Source organism: Rhodnius prolixus, unplaced genomic scaffold (genome assembly GCF_049639745.1).
Source record: "Rhodnius prolixus isolate KJV_2025 unplaced genomic scaffold, Rpr scaffold_12, whole genome shotgun sequence".
Lineage (NCBI taxonomy): Eukaryota > Metazoa > Arthropoda > Insecta > Hemiptera > Reduviidae > Rhodnius > Rhodnius prolixus.
The window spans coordinates 5,333,112-5,354,717 of record NW_027411635.1 but is presented as its reverse complement, the minus strand read 5'-3'; the positions used below and the strand labels follow the sequence as shown (position 1 = coordinate 5,354,717).

At 34.1% G+C, this 21,606-nt stretch overlaps 1 protein-coding gene across 4 annotated transcripts; it reads left to right on the top strand.

Moving 5' to 3' along the window:
• The first annotated feature begins 4,266 nt into the window (after positions 1-4,266).
• On the top strand, positions 4,267-19,768 carry LOC141461710 (uncharacterized). 4 transcript variants are annotated; one of them, XM_074142978.1, is made up of 4 exons: positions 4,267-4,560; positions 6,119-6,293; positions 6,746-6,795; positions 14,555-16,052. In XM_074142978.1, exons 1-3 carry the CDS (start codon positions 4,467-4,469, stop codon positions 6,777-6,779), a joined length of 303 nt encoding a protein of 100 aa, XP_073999079.1. In that variant the 5' UTR covers positions 4,267-4,466; the 3' UTR covers positions 6,780-6,795; positions 14,555-16,052. The 4 variants fall into 4 exon arrangements, 3 of the variants coding, with proteins under 3 accessions (XP_073999079.1, XP_073999078.1, XP_073999077.1); XM_074142977.1 differs by having other exon boundaries at positions 4,268-4,560; positions 10,106-16,052; XR_012463014.1 differs by lacking the exon at positions 6,746-6,795 and adding an exon at positions 18,731-19,768 and having other exon boundaries at positions 4,269-4,560; positions 10,106-14,678.
• Positions 19,769-21,606: the final 1,838 nt, after the last annotated feature.

Here is a 21,606-nt window from a genome sequence, read left to right as displayed (position 1 = left end):
CTCTTCCTAGGAGCTTCTTACAGCTCACTGTCCAGTGATGGACAGTGTTGTCTGTAACGAGAGAACACTGTCCGGAGGCCGGCAGTGCACTATTAAAATCTCCAATAACCTCAGCTGTTGAAGTACCTTGAATCATTAAAAAAAATATAATAATAATAATAATAAGAATAATCATTCTAAATAGCGGCCAGAGGTGTGGCCTAATATTGAAGTGATTTTGATTCGCTGTTACAATGTAACCCGCCATTTTGAAATTCATAATATATATATTTTAATATGTAAATTGATGATAATTTTATTTCAATTGGGGGCTTTCCCACTTACTTCTTCTTGGTCTAGATGACAAGTTTTTTATTTTAATTCGGGGGCTTTGCCCCATCGCCCCTTAGTCAAAATAACAACCCTTCATTTTATTGTATTCCACCAAACCAGTTATAAAGTAAAACTTGAGATAGATGATTCATTAAAATTATTATAGGGTATAAAAACAAAAATAACATACGTTAATCATAGCAATGTATACAAAATCTCAAAACTATCATCTCACCATCCTCACACAGACTACGTTCATGCGTACAAGTACCTCAAACAGCCAGGACAAAAAACTCACCTTACCTTTAAGGCAAATAAACTTAAAACAAAAAAAATATACATTAGTTTAAGCCGTGAAGATGACCTAGTCGAAAGCTTCATTCCTTAACCAGAAATAACTGTTTATATTTAATAAATTGTCCAATTTCTCGAAATATGGCTTCAAGGCTATCCTGTATACATCTTATATAATACATTATATCCAAATTGATTTATTAATTTTAAAGGAAGAAAGAATAATGTCAATTTGAAAAATCTGACACAAATAATCTAAACAATAAATACACTAACTTACTACAAAACACATAAAAAATCATCTTTCGACAATTGGCAACACTGACTGCTTCAACATATATGAGAAAAAAAGATAGATCTCACTCAGTTCATAAGTTGACAAAACAGAAGACAAGATCTAAAGTTCGGCAAAAATAAAAATAAAAAAATGCCTGAAATTAGCTATATTCTTTCGACGTTCTGGATTAATGAATCAATAACTAGAAACAGTGAACAATACTTGTACATTTTATTTTAATAATATTTTTTAAATTTTAATTATTTTATTTTTGTAGAAATTATTCGTTTTACGGTAGTTCATGGTGAGAGGTTAAACAGGGCTTCCCTGCAAGTTTTTTTATTTTAGGGTACGGTTACAAACAGTAATATGTTGATTAGATTGAAATATTAAATGCTTGGAGTTTGGAAAAATAAAATAAAATGGCGATTTAGAACTTGAAAAGTCATGTGAGTTATTGTCCTAAATAACAAATCAATTTGTTTGAAGGACTATGTTGGGGGAAGCGAAACAGTAACATTAACACGCGTGATTTATAATATTTTATGGCGAGTGGTAGCCTATTTCAGTTGGCCGGCCTGTACGCTAACAAATAATTCATTTCCCTTTTTTCAAACGTTCTAACTTTCTGGCCATCAGTAATCAAGTTCACCGCTTAAAGCTAAATTAAAGGGGTTACGCTTCTACCTAGTTATTACTTCTTTGATTAAAACAGGCAATTAATTAAAAACTTAGTACCCGGCTAGTTATTATAAGAGAGCCTACAACATTATAGCAGAATCATTTTCAGTCCAAAAACTATAACACGTGAAACAAGCTGATCTTCAACCTTTGTATTGATTTGTATTGTAAAGTTTTTGTACTTTTACTAAAAACTTTACAACTACAACTAGTGACTGCCACTAGTTAATTTAATATGTGTGTGTTTGATAAATAATAAAACTCGCTAAACTTATAAGTAGTGATTTGATTTATTAACACATTAACATTACTAACATTAACATTTAGCAACTAACGCTATTCATTACAGTTACCATTTACAACAGTCACAACAGTTTACTGTTACTTACTCACTATGTAACACCACAAAACTGTTCCACGACTGACCACTGGTCCACACTGCACTGAATTGCACTAGTCTCAGCTGCACTAACAAAGCTCTACTCACTAACTGACTAACTGCCAAACTGGCTAACTCTGAAGCACTCCGCAAAACTGACTGACTACAACTGTGTCTGCCTCACTCCAACTCCGACTGTCTCACTCCCACCTGCGACTGGAAAAAAACACACACTGCCCCCCACCCCAACTGGGGCCGCTCCCTTAGCTTGCTTTTACACAGTGGTGGACCGTTATAGGCTACGGTCACTAAACTCCTTGAACAATCTAGCCCCTTTTATCTCCGGCTCAGGTAAAGTCTGGCCTTTTGTTTACACAGTGGTGGACCGTTATAGACTTCGGTCACCCAAAACTCCCAGAACAATCGAGGCCTTTCTTCTCTCCTCAGGTCAACTTTGTCGTTACAGTATTATAACTTCGCAGGATCTTGTGGCCACAGTAAAGGATGGACAGACCACGCTGGTTGGGGCATCTGGGGCAAAAATGATAATATGAAGGGTATCTTGAAGGGAGAAGGCCTTGCTTAAAAAGGAATCCAGGATGTGTAGGAGGATTTAAAAGAGGAGCAATGCAGAAGAATTGCGAATTGACAGTGACGCGTGGCAGTAAATCGTTCTGGCGAAGGCCAAGGTTCTTCGAGGACCCATAGAGCCAATGGAAGATTTATTACTTCTTCTTGCGTAAGAGATGATAAAGGAGTAGCCTAGAAACAATGAGGTTAAATGACAAAATTCCTGAATCAAAAATATGGCTACTTTAATTTTTTCGTACTTAGTTCATCCTTATTTCCAGTTCTTTTTAGGGCCACAGCTTTCGTTTAATGTCAACAGTTTTCGTAAGCAGAATATAATCCACCCAGGTTTTTCAATGAACAGCCCTTTTCACACCCATTACTTGACTTATTATGAAGTTCATCCTTATTTCCAGTTCTTTTTAGGGCCACAGCTTTCGTTTAATGTCAACAGTTTTCGTAAGCAGAATATAATCCACCCAGGTTTTTCAATGAACAGCCCTTTTCTCACCCATTACTTGACTTATTTTGAAGTTCATCCTTATTTCCAGTTCTTTTTAGGGCCACAGCTTTCGTTTAATGTCAACAGTTTTCGTAAGCAGAATATAATCCACCCAGGTTTTTCAATGAACAGCCCTTTTCACACCCATTACTTGACTTATTTTGAAGTTCATCCTTATTTCCAGTTATTTTTAGGGCCACAGCTTTCGTTTAATGTCAACAGTTTTCGTAAGCAGAATATAATCCACCCAGGTTTTTCAATGAACAGCCCTTTTCACACCCATTACTTGACTTATTTTGAAGTTCATCCTTATTTCCAGTTCTTTTTAGGGCCACAGCTTTCGTTTAATGTCAACAGTTTTCGTAAGCAGAATATAATCCACCTAGGTTTGCAGTTGACCCCCATTTTCATATACACAGTTATAAAGAGTATAAAAAGTTATGAAAGAAACCGGAAACCGCAATTCGTTATCTTCAAAATTAAAGGTGCTAGGCCATTTCAAAATCTGGTATTCACCTTCAAAGGTGCCTCCCTGGCTCGCAAGCCAGTTTAGCCAGGAGGTTATCAACTGCTCTCTGTAACTGAAGAGGCACCTTTGAAGGTACAGTACATGCTACACAAGTTGAGTAAAGTGCATTATTTGATAAATAAAGGATTAAGTTTGATCCTTTAAATGAAAGATATTGATCACTTAAATATGTGGCAGGAGGTTTCCAATTTTTTTGCTAATTAAACGCAACTCTCCCAAAATTACCAAATAATTATTAAATCTTCTTGTTTGTAACAGATGTAAAATTAATTTTTAGCCATTTTGTGTAAGCTTGAGAACATCTAAAGCTCTTAACATTTGATTTTTCATAGAAAAATCACTTGGAAAACTACTTATTTCCCTGATATGAAGAAAAATACTAGCTTTACTGCCTTGGCAATACTTTTAGTAGAAAGGGGATGCAAAAATACATAAAAATGACCTATCGCGTGCTCTTCTTTCTCTTTGATAACAAGTTAAAAAATTGAATTATGATTAATAAATACCAGATTGTGAAATGGCCTAGCATCTTTAATTTTGAAGATATCGAATTGCGGTTTCCGGTTTCTTTCATAACTTTTTATACTCTTTAAAATGGTGCTTATGAAAATGGGGGTCAACTGCTAACCCTCACTTTTGGTCGCGCGTCAGCCGCGTATGCGGGCAAGAATCTAAAATCAAGTCACATATTCTGAAACTAGAGGTGACGGACAACAAATTTTTCCTCTTCCATTTTTTGCTCAGATCTACCGTTTAAGCATGAAATGCATTTGAGCCGTGTTAAAATGAACACCCTGTATAATTGAGTTTAATTTAAATATTGCCGCTTTTATTATTTCAACATTTTTCCGATAGAGATCAGTGTCAACTGTTTAGTTTGAGCGCCTTCCATTAGAAAATTGACACGTACGCAATAGACGAGATGCTAGGCGTCAGGTACGAACTAGAAATATGTCACGTTGCATCTTTAGTTTTAACAATTGAATTAATCCGTATTATATTTCCAAGATTAGAAGGTAAGTTTTCTGATATTACAACTTTTTATTTTAGTTATTTCTGGATCTATTTATTGATTTTATTTTTTATTTGCTACTTTTTTTTTAAAAAAAAAAAGTTTATTCTCGAATGTTTGGGTACATGTTTACTTTCTACATGTTGCAAAATTTTTTGAGAAAGGCTGAGATGTTATTAGCTTCAAACTGCAGTCATTTTATAATTTATTGAAAGTATGGTATTGATATTAACTAGTGTTTATGCAGAAAACTAGCGCCAAATTCATTAAGCTCATTTATCTTTGCTCTCAATAGCTCTTGTTTTGTTTGTGATTTTTTTTAAAATTACAGTAATTGTTTTAGAATAATTGTAATTAAGAGTCTAACATGTGTATTCTTTATAATTGTCACAAATGCCGGAAAAGTATTATACATTGCAGCACATATATTGGTTTTACTTCATAAAGGTATGAATTACTGAATTTAGCGTTTATATTTACTTGACAAAGCCATTATCGCTTTTTAAGAAGCCAAAGTACAATTTAAATTGAAGAAACCGAACTTATTTGTCGCTTGTTAACCTGTATTAATCTAAAATTTTTAGAACACATTTAGTTCAAAATGAATTGTCACATAGCAAAGTTGGTCTGACATTTGTGTTAATTTAAAGACAAAGTAGGTTCTGGAATTCGAAAACAGTGAACAATAATCTTAAGGTTAAAACCGTAGTCTGTTTAAGATCTTTTCAGGTTAAAGCAACTATATTTAGAAGTAATGGCTGGGATAAGCACTGAACAAAATTCTCTTAGAAGATTATTGCTTAAAAAAAGTTGAATAAATATTTTTTGATCTGGCACATCTTTTAGTATTTACAAAAAATTGCAAATAGAAGCAAATTGATATGATATTACGAGTTGATTCCATCAAGAAACAAAATTCCTTAAACCAAAATTTTACTGCAAGTAGCTAGTTAACATTTATTTGAAACATTTCACCATAACATCTGATACCAATTTCTATGGAGTTCATCAGGGGTTAGACTTTTGTCGATAAAACGATCATCTCAGCGCAGTGTACGCTATTATTTTTTATGTATTTTAAAGGAGGGGGTAAGTTTGGTTTCTGAAATTTTGAGTTAGAAGAAAATTCTGTATTCGAAATTATAGTACAATTTTTGAATGGATTTTTCATTTTATGATTTCTAGAAATTTGATTTAAAGATTTTCTCTAATCCGTGGTATACTTGTGGCTTTCAAAAGCACTTCTAAAAGCATTTCTGGGTGCGTTGGTGGGTTTTAGTTTGGCTACCATTTCTGAGTTACCATTTCTGTATAATGTCCAACCTTGTGTATACTGTAGAAACACTAACCAGTCATTTATATTACCGAAAGGATTAATATTTTTCTGATTCATTTTATCCAAAACGCCACCTACGATTGTCTGTGAACTTATACACAGCACATGTTAGATACAATAACCTTTATTTACATACTTTTTTCGGCTGGTTGTGGTTTTTTTTTCGGAATAGTAGAGATTAGTAGATCGTTCGTAACATATGTTTTTTGTACTCTACTTTTTGCAGATGTTTTATATTCCTTAAAATGCTTTACCTACCTCAGAGAATCTGGTTTTTTCACATGGCACGCTGGCAGTCTAAAATCTCTTCTCTATTGTACTCAAGACATCCAGTATTGCAGAAATCCAACAGTAACTCTCCTAGAAAGCAGAATACGAACGAAGTTTCTCGAAAAGTCCGGGTAAGATTCTGAAAAAGAATACATTAAATTATAATAAATAATTAAAGATGCATCTTTTGGTTAGTGGATTTTATTGTGAACCATAACTTCTCTCCATATCATTTTTCAAATGAGCAATTTATGCACTTATCTTTACTAAAAATAAATAAAGTAATTAGTAACCAAAATGTAAAAATTTGTTTTAAAAATCTTAAATTCTTGAGTACTGAAAAAGAAAACCTGAAAAAACTGCATTTAACCTAAATATTTTGTTTTCATTTTTGTAAGTTTACCCATAATTTGTTTTCCTTTAATTGAATGTGCAGTATTCTTTTAAAAGATAAAACCGCTTATTTTACTAAGACAAATATTTATTAAGTTAAATTCATTTTTCGTTTAAAAACGTCAACTTATACTTAGTTTTTGTTATTTTCGATTTATTTTTGTATTAATATTATTTATTTTGATTTTAGGTATTTATCTTTTTTAGAAATGGAACTGTTATGAGCTACTGTAAGTCAATGTAAGGTTTTACCCCAGACAGCTTCATTAATATAATTTTAAATTTAGTTGAAATGAGAATTTGCTTTCATTTAGGTGGTTTTTGCTTTTTCTGTTTCGTTTAACTTTTTTTTTAAATTTATTTTGAACACCCAGTGAAATACCCAGAGCAACTTCGAAAGATCTATAGGATAAGATTCCTGTTCTGAGGCGGTTTTCTCAGGAGGGGACCCTTTCTTGGGCACGTTAGGAATCCAAGGTGCAATTTAGAGGCTTTAGAGAAAAAAAAAAAAAATTCCATATTCTTATTTAAGGTTACTAGCTTTCCTTGCCAAAAAGCAATCTTATTCTTCTTACCCATTTTGTCTTAAAATAGTGTAACTGAACTCATCTTTTAATACCTCGAATTACTGCCTTGGTAAAAATGAAAACCGCAGGACCTAGGGCTAGCAACGTTTCAATGATAAAAAGTAATTTTTTTGCATTTATATCTGAAAAAGTTCTTCGGAGTCTCTAAATATATTCTTTCCGCCTTTATTCACATGGAAACGAGGTTGTCAACTGTCTTTATCTACACCCTTGAACTCCATGTTAACGTTCATTAAATTCCAGAATACAGTTTATCCAAAAAATGTTGACTAAAGAAGCAATTAACACTAATCCTACCACGACCGGTCAATTGACCGTTTTTTAAATTTGGTTTAAGTTTTCTAATTACAGCGTTATCATATCGCCATTAAACTTCCTAAAATATGTGTACAATTGTTTTTTTAATATTCACTTCTTTTCCTAATATTTGATTTTTGAGAAAAATTTGTAGTCCGTCTTAACTACCGCGACCGGCTGAATATTTTCATTTTATTTACTTATTTTAATATTTTATTTTATTTATTTATTTTTGTAACAGAATTCTCTCGAAAACTCAATTTGATAATGCATTTATCGGATTATTGTTTGCATGTGGTGCATATGAGACGGAAATTATGAGGTTTTTTCGATTGGACCAAAGAAATCATCGCTTACAAACCGTAAAATTTGCTTTGATTTCTAAATTTTGGATCAAATTCGTAGAGAACAGTCAAAACTGTTCTAACCAAGAGCATATATCTCTTCCAAGGACATTTGTTCCCAACAAAGTCAAGATGAAGATTTACTCAGTACATGCCAAATAAACCGGACAAATTTGGGTATCAAATCTTGGCTAGCGTTCGATGTAATAAAAGGCTTTCCATATTTGGGAAAAACTTGAAAGCAGAGAACCTTCAGTTCCGCTTGGGGAGTTGGTCGCTCTGAAATTAGCAGAAATGTATACACAGCTCGTGGAAGAAATATAACCGTGGATAATCTCGTAGGTGGCCTCAACAACTTAGCCCTGGGATAAATGCATGGATTTTGTATTTAAAAAAAACTACCGGAAGTGAAATTTCAAGGCAAAACTTTGTATTACCATTGCAAAAGCATGACAAATATTAGTACACGAACAAGTGGTCGGAAAATAGCCAAATAAGATACTGCAAGGGCAGTAAGACTAAAAAATGCTGTCTAAACTGTAAAAAATACGTACGTATGCGGGAAATGTGCAATTGAGAAGCCTATAATTATAAAAAATGATGCAATAAAGAGTAAAATCTACGAGATCTATTTTTAAACAAAAGAAACTGTGAATTTCCATTGTTAAATAACTATTATCTTCATTCTATAATGAGAAATTTAAGTAATTTTAAAGTCTGATCATTTGACCGATCATGGTAGGAATAGTTATGCATAAATGTCGGTAGGTTTAGTGTTAAAAGAAATTTACACTGATTTAAAGAAATTCAAAAGTAGGCAGCAATGTAAATGTAAACTTAGGTAACTCTGTTAATGCTGTTTTGTGGAGAAATATTGTAATAATAATGAAAACGAAGCCCATAGAATTCTCCATTCATGCTGTAGCATTCCCAGGCTGCGATTTGAGAATATCAACATTTACTGCACCAGATAAGTTCTCATCGCTTCCATCATGCATGTGTATGTTGACAACTTTTCTTTTTCTTCTTGGCAAATCGTCTGTATAAATGATTTTGTCCGCCGTTGTAATCTTGTATTCCCTCTTTTGATGGTTTCTGATTTTTTATCTATTTTAGAAGTTACAGAATTATCAGGTACTGTTTGAACAATTTGATTTCAATTTATAATTTGACTGTAGTCGGATACTGTGATCATAACGTGACATTTGCTTTATAAGTAGAAGTCAAATGTTTCTGGTTAAACCTGGAAAAGTCCTTAAGAATTGTCAACGCATTTGGTGATGAATTCAATGTATTAATTTTAAGCTTGGCCTTTTTGATCTGCAACCTCATTTCTTATCCATTCTGAATCGCTTAATTCGCATTAAATGTTCTTCTCTCTTACCTTTATATTATAGTTGTCAAAAATAGGATGGTTTCCTGCACTTTTTCTGCAACTATTTTGCTTACAGTTAATATTATTATCTTGGAGATGGGCGATACTTAGCAGGTTTTGATTTGTAGCTAATAATTCAGCAGTAAAGAAAAGGGTTATTATTGTTTAATTTGAATTGTAAACTACCGATCTGAGAGTCATGCTCAGAAGGGTGTTTCAAAAAATGATGAATTCGAAATTAATTTACTATCAATCTATCAATTTCAAATTATAACAGTAAATGCAAACTATTCCCTAGTTTAGACGTTTCAGTAACCAAAATTATTCATTTTTTAAATTCTGTACGAAACACATAAAAAATGAAGTGATTTTAACGTTACTTAATCGAAATTTGTCAAAAATGTACGTATATTTTTCTTAATATATATATTTTTTTTTTTTATATACAGCTTCTTTAATTATTCATAACTTTGAAAATAAAAAGGCCATCAAAATGATTACAACTGCATTATCTTTATAGCAAATTATATTTAAATAAACTTAGTACAATTACATGTTTTGCTAATAATTTGAAAAGATACAAAACATTTAATAAGGATTTTTTATATAAAAAAAAAAGCAAGACAAAAATCTTTTGATCGATGGTAGCGATCTCTAAATATTAATCGATTTCGCTCTAATACGGACGAAACTTTTTGTTTTTAAATGAACTTTGATTTTCCGTCCGGCGCTCTTTAAAATTTAAAAGTCATAATTTTTTGAAACACCCTAATTCTCAGTCATAGCCTCCCACACTGTTGCGAACCTTAGACTGTATGAAGGTATACATTTCTTCCTACCTCCATGATTAATCTATTATCTTACTGAATGAATGAAATAATCAATTTTATAGAATAAATATTATTTCACAAACAAACAAATTTTGATGCAAAGTTATTTTATGATAGATGTCTGAAGAGTTTGGTGGGATGTGCAAGAGGGCGTTTCCGAATGCAGGCATCCATTGGTCCTCAACCAAGACGATCCTGTCTAATCGTCTTCACAACAACAGCAGCATCTACAAGTGACATTGCCTTAACAGTTGATATCCTAACCTCCGGGAATTAATTAGCCCCGCAAGAGGAACTCAACAAGTAGACCTGGTGAGACAGCAGAGATGATTGCAATGTCTTTAGCAGCACAAGAAAAAAAAAAAAAAAGGACTGCTAGTGTGCAGTCCAAAAGGATAGAAGGCGAGCTACAAGTACCTATTGCGCCATCCAGTTTGACTAATTAGTGGAAAACAAGAAATCTTTATTTGCTTCTGATAAGAATCGTGCAGGATGCTGAAAGAGTCTTCTGCTTGTTATTAAAGATATTTTCGGCACTTACTGTTCACTTTGAAGTGCTAGGAATTGACCTAGTCAAAATAAGGCGCCAAGATACAGTTTTAAATTTATTGAATGTTTCACTGAGATCAGATGGTTGGACAGACCACATTATTCAAGCAGTTGTTCGTACAAAATGTAGTTGTAATTATTCTGTTAGAACTACACTATTTAACTGAGCTTAGTGATAATATGAGATGTGATTTCCATTAAACAAGAAATTTAGAGCAGCACACAAAATTACATCGTTCGGCAAGGATCAATAAATTTAATAATTTTATAAAGAGGCTTACGACAAGGAGGTCAAAGAAGAATTTGAGCCTGAAATTTATGAAACTTTCTACCGATTTGATTGAAATTACAGGAAGAATATTGGTGCCAGAAAAAAAAATACAACACGGTGGAAGAGTAACCTCATATGGGACGCAGGATGCAGATTGGAATAGAAATCCTAATGGCCGTCTAATGTATCATAGCAAACAGTTCTACAATTAGAATATAGTTTATCTCCAAAAAGCACTTCGTGATGTGGAAACATTTGTTAGAACTCTAACCAATGCCTTACCATCGTTGCGACTCTATTGATTACAAAGAAATTTCTTCCTAACTGAATACAAAAATCTATTCTTCTTTCCTTAAAAAACAAGTACTAAATATATAAACAGCCAATGCTACAAAAACGGTTATTGAGTGGCTTCTTCTTCAGTTAGTTCTAAGATGGCTAACATCTGCTCTTTGCTTTGATAGATGAAGACTATTCTCTGCTTAGCAATGTCTACGAAAACGGTTATTGAGTGGCTGCTTGTTCAGTTAGTTCTAAGATGGCTAACATCTGCTCTTTTCTATGATAGATGAAGACTATTCTCTGCTTAGCAATGTCTACGAAAACGGTTATTGAGTGGCTTCTTGTTCAGTTAGTACTAAGATGGCTAACATCTGCTCTTTTCTTTGATAGATGAAGACTATTCTCTGCTTAGCAATGTCTACAAAAACGGTTATTGAGTGGCTACTTGTTCAGTTAGTTCTAAGATGGCTAACATCTGCTCTTTTCTTTGATAGATGAAGACTATTCTCTGCTTAGCAATGTCTACAAAAACGGTTATTGAGTGGCTTCTTGTTCAGTTAGTTCTAAGATGGCTAACATCTGCTCTTTTCTTTGATAGATGAAGACTATTCTCTGCTTAGCAATGTCTACAAAAACGGTTATTGAGTGGCTTCTTGTTCAGTTAGTTCTAAGATGGCTAACATCTGCTCTTTTCTTTGATAGATGAAGACTATTCTCTGCTTAGCAATGTCTATGAAAACGGTTATTGAGTGGCTACTTGTTCAGTTAGTTCTAAGATGGCTAACATCTGCTCTTTTCTTTGATAGATGAAGACTATTCTCTGCTTAGCAATGTCTACAAAAACGGTTATTCAGTGGCTTCTTGTTCAGTTAGTTCTAAGATGGCTAACATCTGCTCTTTTCTTTGATAGATGAAGACTATTCTCTGCTTAGCAATGTCTACAAAAACGGTTATTCAGTGGCTTCTTGTTCAGTTAGTTCTAAGATGGCTAACATCTGCTCTTTTCTTTGATAGATGAAGACTATTCTCTGCTTAGCAATGTCTACAAAAACGGTTATTTAGTGGCTTCTTGTTCAGTTAGTTCTAAGATGGCTAACATCTGCTCTTTGCTTTGATAGATGAAGACTATTCTCTGCTTAGCAATGTCTACAAAAACGGTTATTGAGTGGCTTCTTGTTCAGTTAGTTCTAAGATGGCTAACATCTGCTCTTTTCTTTGTTAGATGAAGACTATTCTCTGCTTAGCAATGTCTACAAAAACGGTTATTGAGTGGCTTCTTGTTCAGTTAGTTCTAAGATGGCTAACATCTGCTCTTTTCTTTGATAGATGAAGACTATTCTCTGCTTAGCAATGTCTACAAAAACGGTTATTGAGTGGCTTCTTGTTCAGTTAGTTCTAAGATGGCTAACATCTGCACTTTTTTTTTGATAGATGAAGACTATTCTCTGCTTACCAACGTCTATGAAAACGGTTATTGAGTGGCTTCTTGTTTAGTTAGTTCTAAGATAGCTAACATCTGCTCTTTTTTTTTGGTAGATGATGACTACTCTCTGCTTACCAACGTCTACAAAAACGGTTATTGAGTTGCTTCTTGTTCAGTTAGTTCTAAGATGGCTAACATCGCACTTTTTTTGGATAGATGAAGACTATTCTATGCTTACCAACGTCTTCAAAAACGGTTATTGAGTGGCTTCTTGTTCAGTTAGTTCCAAGATGGCTAACATGTGCTCTTTTTTTTGGCTAGATGAAGACTATTCTCTGCATACCAACGTCTACAGAAACGGTTATTGAGTGGCTTTTCGTTCCGTTGGTTCTAAGATGGCTAACATCTGCTCTTTTTTTTGGCTAGATGAAGACTACTTAACGTCTACTAAAACTGTTATTGAGTGGCTTCTTGTTTAGTTAGTTCTAATATGGCTAACATGTGCTCTTTTTTTTGATAGATGAAGACTATTCTGTGCTTACCAACGTTTATAATGACGGTTATTGAGTGGCTTCTTGTTCAGTTAGTTCTAAGATGGCTAACATCTGCTCTTTTTTTTGGCTAGATGAAGACTATTCTCGGCATACCAACGTCTACAGAAACGGTTATTGAGTGGCTTTTCGTTCAGTTGGTTCTAAGATGGCTAACATCTGCTCTTTTCTTTGATAGATGAAGACTATTTTCTGCTTACTAACGTCTACAAAAACGGTTATTGAGTGGCTTCTTGTTTAGTTAGTTCTAATATGGCTAACATGTGCTCTTTTTTTTGATAGATGAAGACTATTCTGTGCTTACCAACGTTTACAAAGACGGTTATTGAGAGGCTTCTTGTTCAGTTAGTTCTAAGATGGCTAAAATGTGCTCTTTTTTTTTGGCTAGATGAAGACTACTCTCTGCTTACCAACGTCTACAAAAACGGTTATTGAGTTGCTTCTTGTTCAGTTAGTTCTAAGATGGCTAACATCTGCTCTTTTTTTGATAGATGAAGATTATTATCTGCTTACATTACTTAATTATAATTTGTAAATGAATGAAAGCTAATAGCTATTATCTATGTTATTTTCTTTCTCGATGTTACTTTGTTTGACTGATTATAAAAAAGCAAGTTTATTTGTTTTATAAAATTCGTAGAAATGTATGTGATCAAATGTGAAAGAGCACCATTTTATGTACTGGATTACTGTGCTTTTATTGGTGAGGGAGTAGCTTATGGTGTCACTTCGTCATCAGCTACAGTCCGCGTACTTCACACATCCCGTTCGCCAATTAGATTAGCCAATCGTTTTTGGTAATTATTTCTAGGAAAAATACTATTTAAATTTTTTTAAATAATTTTTTCTCCATTGGCAGGAAAGAGCATGTCTATGCATCTCTAATGGTGGAGGCCATTTCGAGCATGATCTGTAATATTAATGAGGAGTAAAATTTATAATAAAATAGTACTTTTCTTCTTATTCAATCAACAAATCGTTATAATATTATCATTTTGAAATTTCTTATAAGAATCATGTTTTCATTCATAACTTCTAAAATATCGCTCACAGAAAAATACCGTTTAAATAAATTTTTCTTAATAAAAATAGAGGAATCTATTTCTGAAATAAAAACCCCACCTCCCCATTTGAAAAAATGAAGTTGGTGCCTGTATCTCGCTTCTGGAAGCACCGAATAAAATTTACAAATTAAATTTGGATTTCTAACAAAAAACTAAAAGGACACGTACTTTTTAGTTTTTTTCTAACTATCTTAGTTTCCGAGAAAAAGTCGTTATCCATAATATAGCTTGGGACACCCTGTAGAGTTCAATGTATTAGTTTTTGTATGAATTAAGTTTTAATTGTAAAATCTAAACCACAGTTTACATATAATGTGAGAATCATTTTTAATTTTGTTATTATTCTGTAATATTAATAATTAACAATAATGGTAATTTTTTGAAGCTCTATCGCCGCCTTTATTTTTTAATTAATTTATTTTTTAGAGGTGGGGGTTCATCAATCAAGTTTCTTCTCTCTATCCCATAGGCACTTGAGCTGGGATGACACGTGCTCGCCCACAGCTACCAATCACAACACCTTGCTGTACCAAGGCTGGGTTGAGCTTAGGTATGCTAAGATTTCTTCACACATCCGCTCTTATGTCGCCTTTATTATTATCTTTGTAAATTATATTTTATGTGAATGTACTATTATTTTATTTATTAAATTTTTATTTTTTGGCGAGATTCGCAGTGAAACGCTACCTAATCATTCCCTCTGAACTGTGATTTTAGAACAAATACAATTTCCGTCGCATATATTAAATCGTTTATAGTGTAAAGTTTTTCCCCCAAAAAAACTTTACTTACACCACTAATGCCTGCCACTAGTTATTAAATATGTGGGTTTGATTAAATAATAAAACTCGCTAAAGTTGTAAGTAATAACCTGATTTATTAACACGTTAACATTACTCACATTAACATTTACAAGCAACTAACGCTATTCATTACAGTCACCATTTACAACAGTCACAACAGTTTACTGTTACTTACTCACTTCGTAACGCCACAAAACTGTTCCCCGACTGACCACTGGTCCGCACTGCACCGAATTGCACTAGTCTCAGCTACACTAACACAGCTCTACTCATCAACTGACTAATTGCCCAACTAGCTACCACTGAAGCACTCCGCAACACTGACTCTCTCAAAACTATCACTTCCAAAGTGTCTCCCAAAACTGTCTCTCAAAACTAACTGATTAAAACTATAAACTCTAATAACTCCTTAAAACTTGCTTAAAAACTCTTAAAAACTGACTTCTCCAGCTGTGTCTGCTTCCTTTTAACTGCGTGCCTCCCTCCAACTGGGACTGCCCTCCTCCAACTCTCTGAGCATAAGTTTCCACGCCCTCCTGACGTTCATTGGCTGGAGAAAACATACTGCCACCACCTCAGCTGGGGCCGCCCTCCTCCTACTCTCTGTCTCGCTCCTACCTGTCAATCACTGGCTGGGAAAACACATATGCCACCACCCCAACTGAGGCCTTTCTCTTAGCTGGCTTTTACACAGGTCACTAACTCCTTGAACAATCTAGCCCTTTCCTTTCTAGTTCAGGTATAGACCGGCCCTTTTGTCTACACAGTGGTGGCCTGTTACCGGCTTTAGTCGCTTAACCCCTAGAACAATCTAGGCCTTTCTTTTCTGCCACAAGTAGATACCGCCCCTTTTGTTTATGCAGTGGCGGCCTGTTACTGACTTTGGTCGTTCAACCTCTAGAACAATCTAGGCCTTTCTTCTCCGCCCAGGTCAACTTCGTTACAATAGTTTAAACAGAGCACTATTAAAAACGTTGTTAAAACTTCAAATTGGAAGACAAAAATTGTTTACTGGAAATTACTGTACTTTTTAAATATTTTTCGAAAGTAGATGGATGGAAAATGGATCATTTCAATGATAAAAATACTTGAACGTATTTTCTTTATGAAATTTTTGTACTACAGGGCGGGGCAAAAGGTATGAACCGGTTTAAAAGGGATGTAAAACAAAAACAATTCAACTTACAGAAATTATGTTTATATTGTTTAATTCAGTACAGAATCTAGTTTTTTACATTAAGTTTGAAAGATGATATCACGTAGGCCGTCAGCCGCGATGCACTCTTGAAAGCGAATTCGGAAGTTTTCAACCACTCTTCTGCACATTTCGATGGGTATTGCCGTAACTTCCTCTCTGATTCTGTCCTTAAGTTCTTCCTGGGTATGTGGACGATGTTTAAAAACTTTTCCCTTAATGTACCCCCAAAGAAAAAAATCAGAAATGCTCAAATCTGGTGAGCGCGCAGGCCACTCCACGTCACTCCTCAAATAGACGAGGCGATGGGGGAACACTTGCCTCAATCTCGCCATTGAAATCCTAGCAGTGTGGGATGTAGCCCCAATCCTGTTGGAACCAGATGTCTCCCAGATTTCTTGCTTCACTCAATTCTTCCAGCTCAGGTTCAAAAAAACCCTTCCAACATTGTCACATAGCGCTTTGAGGGGTGACTTGGAGTGGCCTGCGCGCTCACCAGATTTGAGCATTTCTGATTTTTTTTCTTTGGGGGTACATAAAGGAAAAAGTACCCAGGAAGAACTTAAGGACAGAATCAGAGAGGAAGTTACGGTAATACCCATCGAAATGTGCAGAAGAGCGGTTGAAAACTTCAGAATTCGCCTTCAAGAGTGCATCGCGGCTGATGGCAGCCACCTACGTGATATCATCTTTCGAACTTAATGTAAAAAACTAGATTCTGCACTGAATTAAACAATATAAACATAATTTCTGTAAGTTGAATTGTTTTTGTTTTACATCCCTTTAAAACCGGTTCATACCTTTTGCCCCGCCCTGAATGAACCCCTGAGAGGAATTTAGTATTTTGTTTACCTTCTTTTTTATTGTTTATTTTATCAAACATTTTCTTGATTATAAGTTGCTCCCATTTGCTATTAAACCTGAGTTTAGTTACCGTAGAGGCAGAAATAAGTAATCATTTGCTAATAAACTGACCATTTCAAATAAAACGATTAACTTTATTTATCTTGAGGGTAAGAGTACTGATTAATTCGAAACGCAAAAAAATTATTCCCAAATAAAATCAAAACATTTGTGAAAAAGAGCTGTGGCAGATTGGAAGAAATATTTAACCAATTAGAAAGCAGTGGAGCAGGCACACTTAATTCAATTGGTTGTATCTAAAATAGTAGAAATGGGAACGAGCGGGCATATTGAATTCTGATTGGCTGTTATATACTCCAACCCTTTTTTCACACAGGATAATTAGTGGTTATAGTGAGCTTCTATACTGTTAGTTTTTATCGTTTTTTCATTTTTCATCTTTTGTTTTTTTGCGATATACATTTTAATCGCAAAGGAAACAGCGTTTTCATGCAAAATAATTTTTTACGAATGAATATTTTTTTCTAATTCTATTCTGTTTAAACATATTCTTAATATTTTTTTAGGTATGTATTTAAACTTGGCAAAAGCTGCCAATTATAATTCTCAAATGGTTCATAAATTTACTTAAATTTGAAAGTAAACTTCAACACAAGATAATGCAGAATTTTAATAATTATTGGGTAATAACGTATGACGTTTAAATTAAGGTTTAAGTTTTCAATTTTACTAATTAAAAACACATTTCCATATTAAAATCATAATATATAAAATAACATCTTTATGAAATATAAGATTCTTTCTGGTAAAATATTCTGAAAGAATTCATGTTGGGTTCCCATGGAAGCTAAATTAAGTTGATCAGCAAGACCTGAAGACAAACAGTAAGCTACGTTATAAACCTTGGATTTTATATCCAAGTAACTTTCCTGGATTAAGGCATGGAGGCTACCTTTATTTTCTTCTTCGCCATAGAAGAGGTCATCAGGGCTGTAAGTATCAAATCTAGTGAGCACCATCATGTATTCGCTGATGATGCAGGTGATATTCTTAGGAACTTACCAGGAATTCACGGGAGCAACTAATCATTTTTTGGCTAGAGTTGAATGAAGCCTAAACTAAATATGGGCAAGGCTATTAGAAGAACCAACTGAGAAGCAATACAACCAACTGGACGAAAACAAATTTGAAATAGTCCAAAGTTACAGATACCTAAGAGTAGTTTAACACGAACATAAATATAGTCGATGTGGATATCAAATGCTAGGATATCGCCAGCTAATGAATGCTTAAGAGTAGGCTAAAGTCGGGTGAGATGGCCAATCGGGAGAGATGGCCAACAGCCGAAATTTAACCGAAATGTCGTCCAAAGGCGCTGCGTGACCTCTCCAGTGATGAACCTTCATGTCTGACTACAGTGAGTTCATTTTGGTCTGTGTCAAAGCGTTATTAATTAACTCAGAGAATAAAAACATTATCGTCTCAACAAAAAATTTTATGATAGTTACATACTGCGTGCTGCAGCGAATGTATTTGTCGAAATTTTAGTGTTGTTTTTTACATATTAGGAAAGTACAGTATACATTAATGAATCCTAACTTCTAAAACTGTCAAAAAGTACGCGTTGAGTTATGTTTATCATGTTGGCCATCTCTCTCTAGCATTCGGGAGAGATGGCCATACCAACAGTAGGGATAGATGGCCAATTATTTTTACTTTTTTTACTTTTTTCTGTTATAGTTTGGCTCAGTTTCCAATTCGCTGCAGAAAAAATGCCAACTCAGCATAAAAGACAGAACACTAACCGCGGAAATTATACTGAAGAAAATTTGAGATCGTATTGACCCCACACCCAAAACTGTCGTCTCTGCAAGAAAACGAGCCAAGTCTGTTGCCCACTTTATTAACTTCTCTCGAGCATATTGCTGTTGTGAAAAACAGAGTTGCAAAGAAATCGAAACCAAGAAGAAATACCATTCCCAAAGAGACAATTCTGAAAGAAAGGATTGTCCGAAAAAGAAAACGCTCACCTTCCCCAAGTTCCGATGAAGAGGACGAAACAGGAATCGAATTTGAAGAGGAAAGTGATGCTATTTCAGAAAATCGATGAAACTGAATGTACAGGATATGGGGAAAGCTACAACAAGACTAGAAAAAAAAGATGGGTTGGTATGCATAATATGCCGGAAGTGGTTCCACGAAAATTGCTCTTCTTTTGCATACGCTTGCCAAAATTGTAGTAAAAGCGCATTTAAAAAGAAGAATAATAAGTAAATATTAAGTAACCATTCATTTTTTTCTGTTATTTTTACGTTTTACTGGTGCAATTTCATTTACAATATGTGGCCATCTCTCCCAAGTTACACTGGCCAACTCACCCAACCCAGTGGGGACAGAGGGCCAATTGCTATTTTCTTTTTGTAAGAATAAAAAACGTTTCCCTTAGCATTTTTTCTGAAATATTTACCTTATCTTATGTTTGTGAACGTATGAGGTTTCCTAAAATAATAATAAAGTAAGCCTAGCCCTTAACCAGAAATTTGTAGGCACCCTCCAAATAAAATGTTAGCCATCACACCCTACTTTACCCTACTTAAAACTGTCCGGTAGGACAGTTGTATAAGGGTTGATCGTCAAAAACTGCACGAAAAAGCGTAATGTTGAAAAACACCCAACTTTGACATTTTTTTCCTCTTTTTCTATAAAAGATAAAATTCCCAAATTTTCTTTAAAATGTAGGGCAAATCCTCCTTTACAACTGTAATTTTTTTGCAACAACATAGATATAATAGATTTCGAGAAAAAAGTTGCTGAAAATGAGCAAAAACGGCATTTTCAAAAATGGTTGTTCTTCTTGTTGTTGTTGTTACCTTTTTTGTAAACTGCGTAGCGCCTAAACGCGTGAACCGATTTTCATGAATGAGGTGTCATTCGATTCGGAATTTTATGTAGATGTGCCTTTTGGGGGTCTCGACGCTGTACACCGAATGGGAGAGGAGTTAGCCCCCTTTATGTAAGGCCCCCTCCAAAATTGGCCCGATTTTGATAAAATTTGGTAGGATCATAGGGTTATGGCTTCCCTACGTAACATTAAAACGACATTCTGCTCTTACACTTGTTAAGAGGAAGTATAGCAATCGTTTCAAATTATCGAGACGTGAACCGATTTTCATGAATGAAGTGTCAGTCGAATCGAAATTTTGTTCAGACTTGTATTTTAAAAGTCTCGACGCTATGCCTCATAAGGAGGGGAGTTTGCCCCACCCTTATGCTGGCCAGTTCATTTTTTTTAGAATTTATTAGATGTCACAGACCCTTATGCTTGCCAGTTCATTCATAATCTGTGACATCTAATAAATTCTAAAAAATTTAATAAAAAGTTAATGTAGTAAAATTACATTGTTAATGTAAGGTACAAAAATAATGTAAAAGTTAATGTAGTATCTATACATGCATGCTAAAGTAGAAAAAAACATTAGATATTACAGTCAATCTAAGTTAAATGGTGTTCTACTTGAACATATATTTTGTAGATTAAAATGGCCAGCATAAGGGTCTGTGAAACATCTAATAAATTCTAAAAAATGTGAAGGAAAAGTTAATGTAGTAAAATTACTTAAATAATATCAATGAAGTATGAATGAAATGATGGATACTTGCTGATTTGTGTGCATTTTGGCGTTTAATCAACCCTTATACTTAACATTTTAAACTGTAAGTTTTTGTTAAGGAGATGTAGAAAGGTTTACGTTTTTTAAAGAGTTGTTTAGGATGGCCAAGTGAATAATTTGTAAAAACTGTCTTTAGGAAAGATAGTGATTACTTGCTATAGCAAAACTTGAACTCTTATCAAAAGAGGACTAACTTTAGTGGGCATTTGGTAAAAGAAAATTTTTTAGAAATATATTTAGTCCTATGTAAGAAAGTGGATAGACGGAGGATTTAGTCTAACCAGAGATTGTATAGACCTACTTTATAATGGGGTAGGATAAATGGAGGTGGTGGTAAAATGGAAATGGTTCTCCTACATTGGATATAGAAGTCCAGAAGCTGTACATTGGCCACCCGGGGGGCTAGAGAGAAAAAAAGAGAAAGACCCCGGTTACGATGGCTGGATGATGTTGAAAGAGGCCTCAGCATGTTGGGAGTGAGATGGTTGATAAAGATGGCCGAGAAAAGGGTAGAATTGTGCAGGATAAGGCTCCGTAAAGAACAAGTGATACCATGAAGGAGAAGAGAAACAATAATAGTTATTCAATAAAAAAATAAATATTTTTTTAGTATTAATGTTTGTTTAATTCACAGAATTTATTAGAGTTTTTGTTTTATAACATCCGTTAGGACCAACTGTAAAAAGGGTTGATCAACTTTAAAAAAAACCGAAACTGTACGAAAAACCATACTGTTGAAAAATAACAAGCTTTAAAAATTTTGTCTACTTTTTCAATAAAAAAAAGTACCTATGTTTTCTGTAAAAATAGAGATTACATTTGTTTATAAGAATATTTTATTTTTACAAAGCGTTAAACTAGATTTCTATAAAAATGTCGCCAAATATAGAAGACAAAAACAACGAATTAAAAACAAAATTGTTCTTGTTCTGTTACCTTTTTGTT

Bases quoted from the DNA above. Each gene is read 5' to 3' on its own strand.
- LOC141461710 (XM_074142976.1), top strand. From the start codon at position 4,467: ATGCTAGGCGTCAGGTACGAACTAGAAATATGTCACGTTGCATCTTTA. The intron at 4,561-6,118 runs GTAAGTTTTCTG...TACTTTTTGCAG, and splicing joins TATATTTCCAAGATTAGAAG to ATGTTTTATATTCCTTAAAA. The intron at 6,294-10,105 runs GTAAGATTCTGA...ATTTTATGATAG, and splicing joins AAGTTTCTCGAAAAGTCCGG to ATGTCTGAAGAGTTTGGTGG.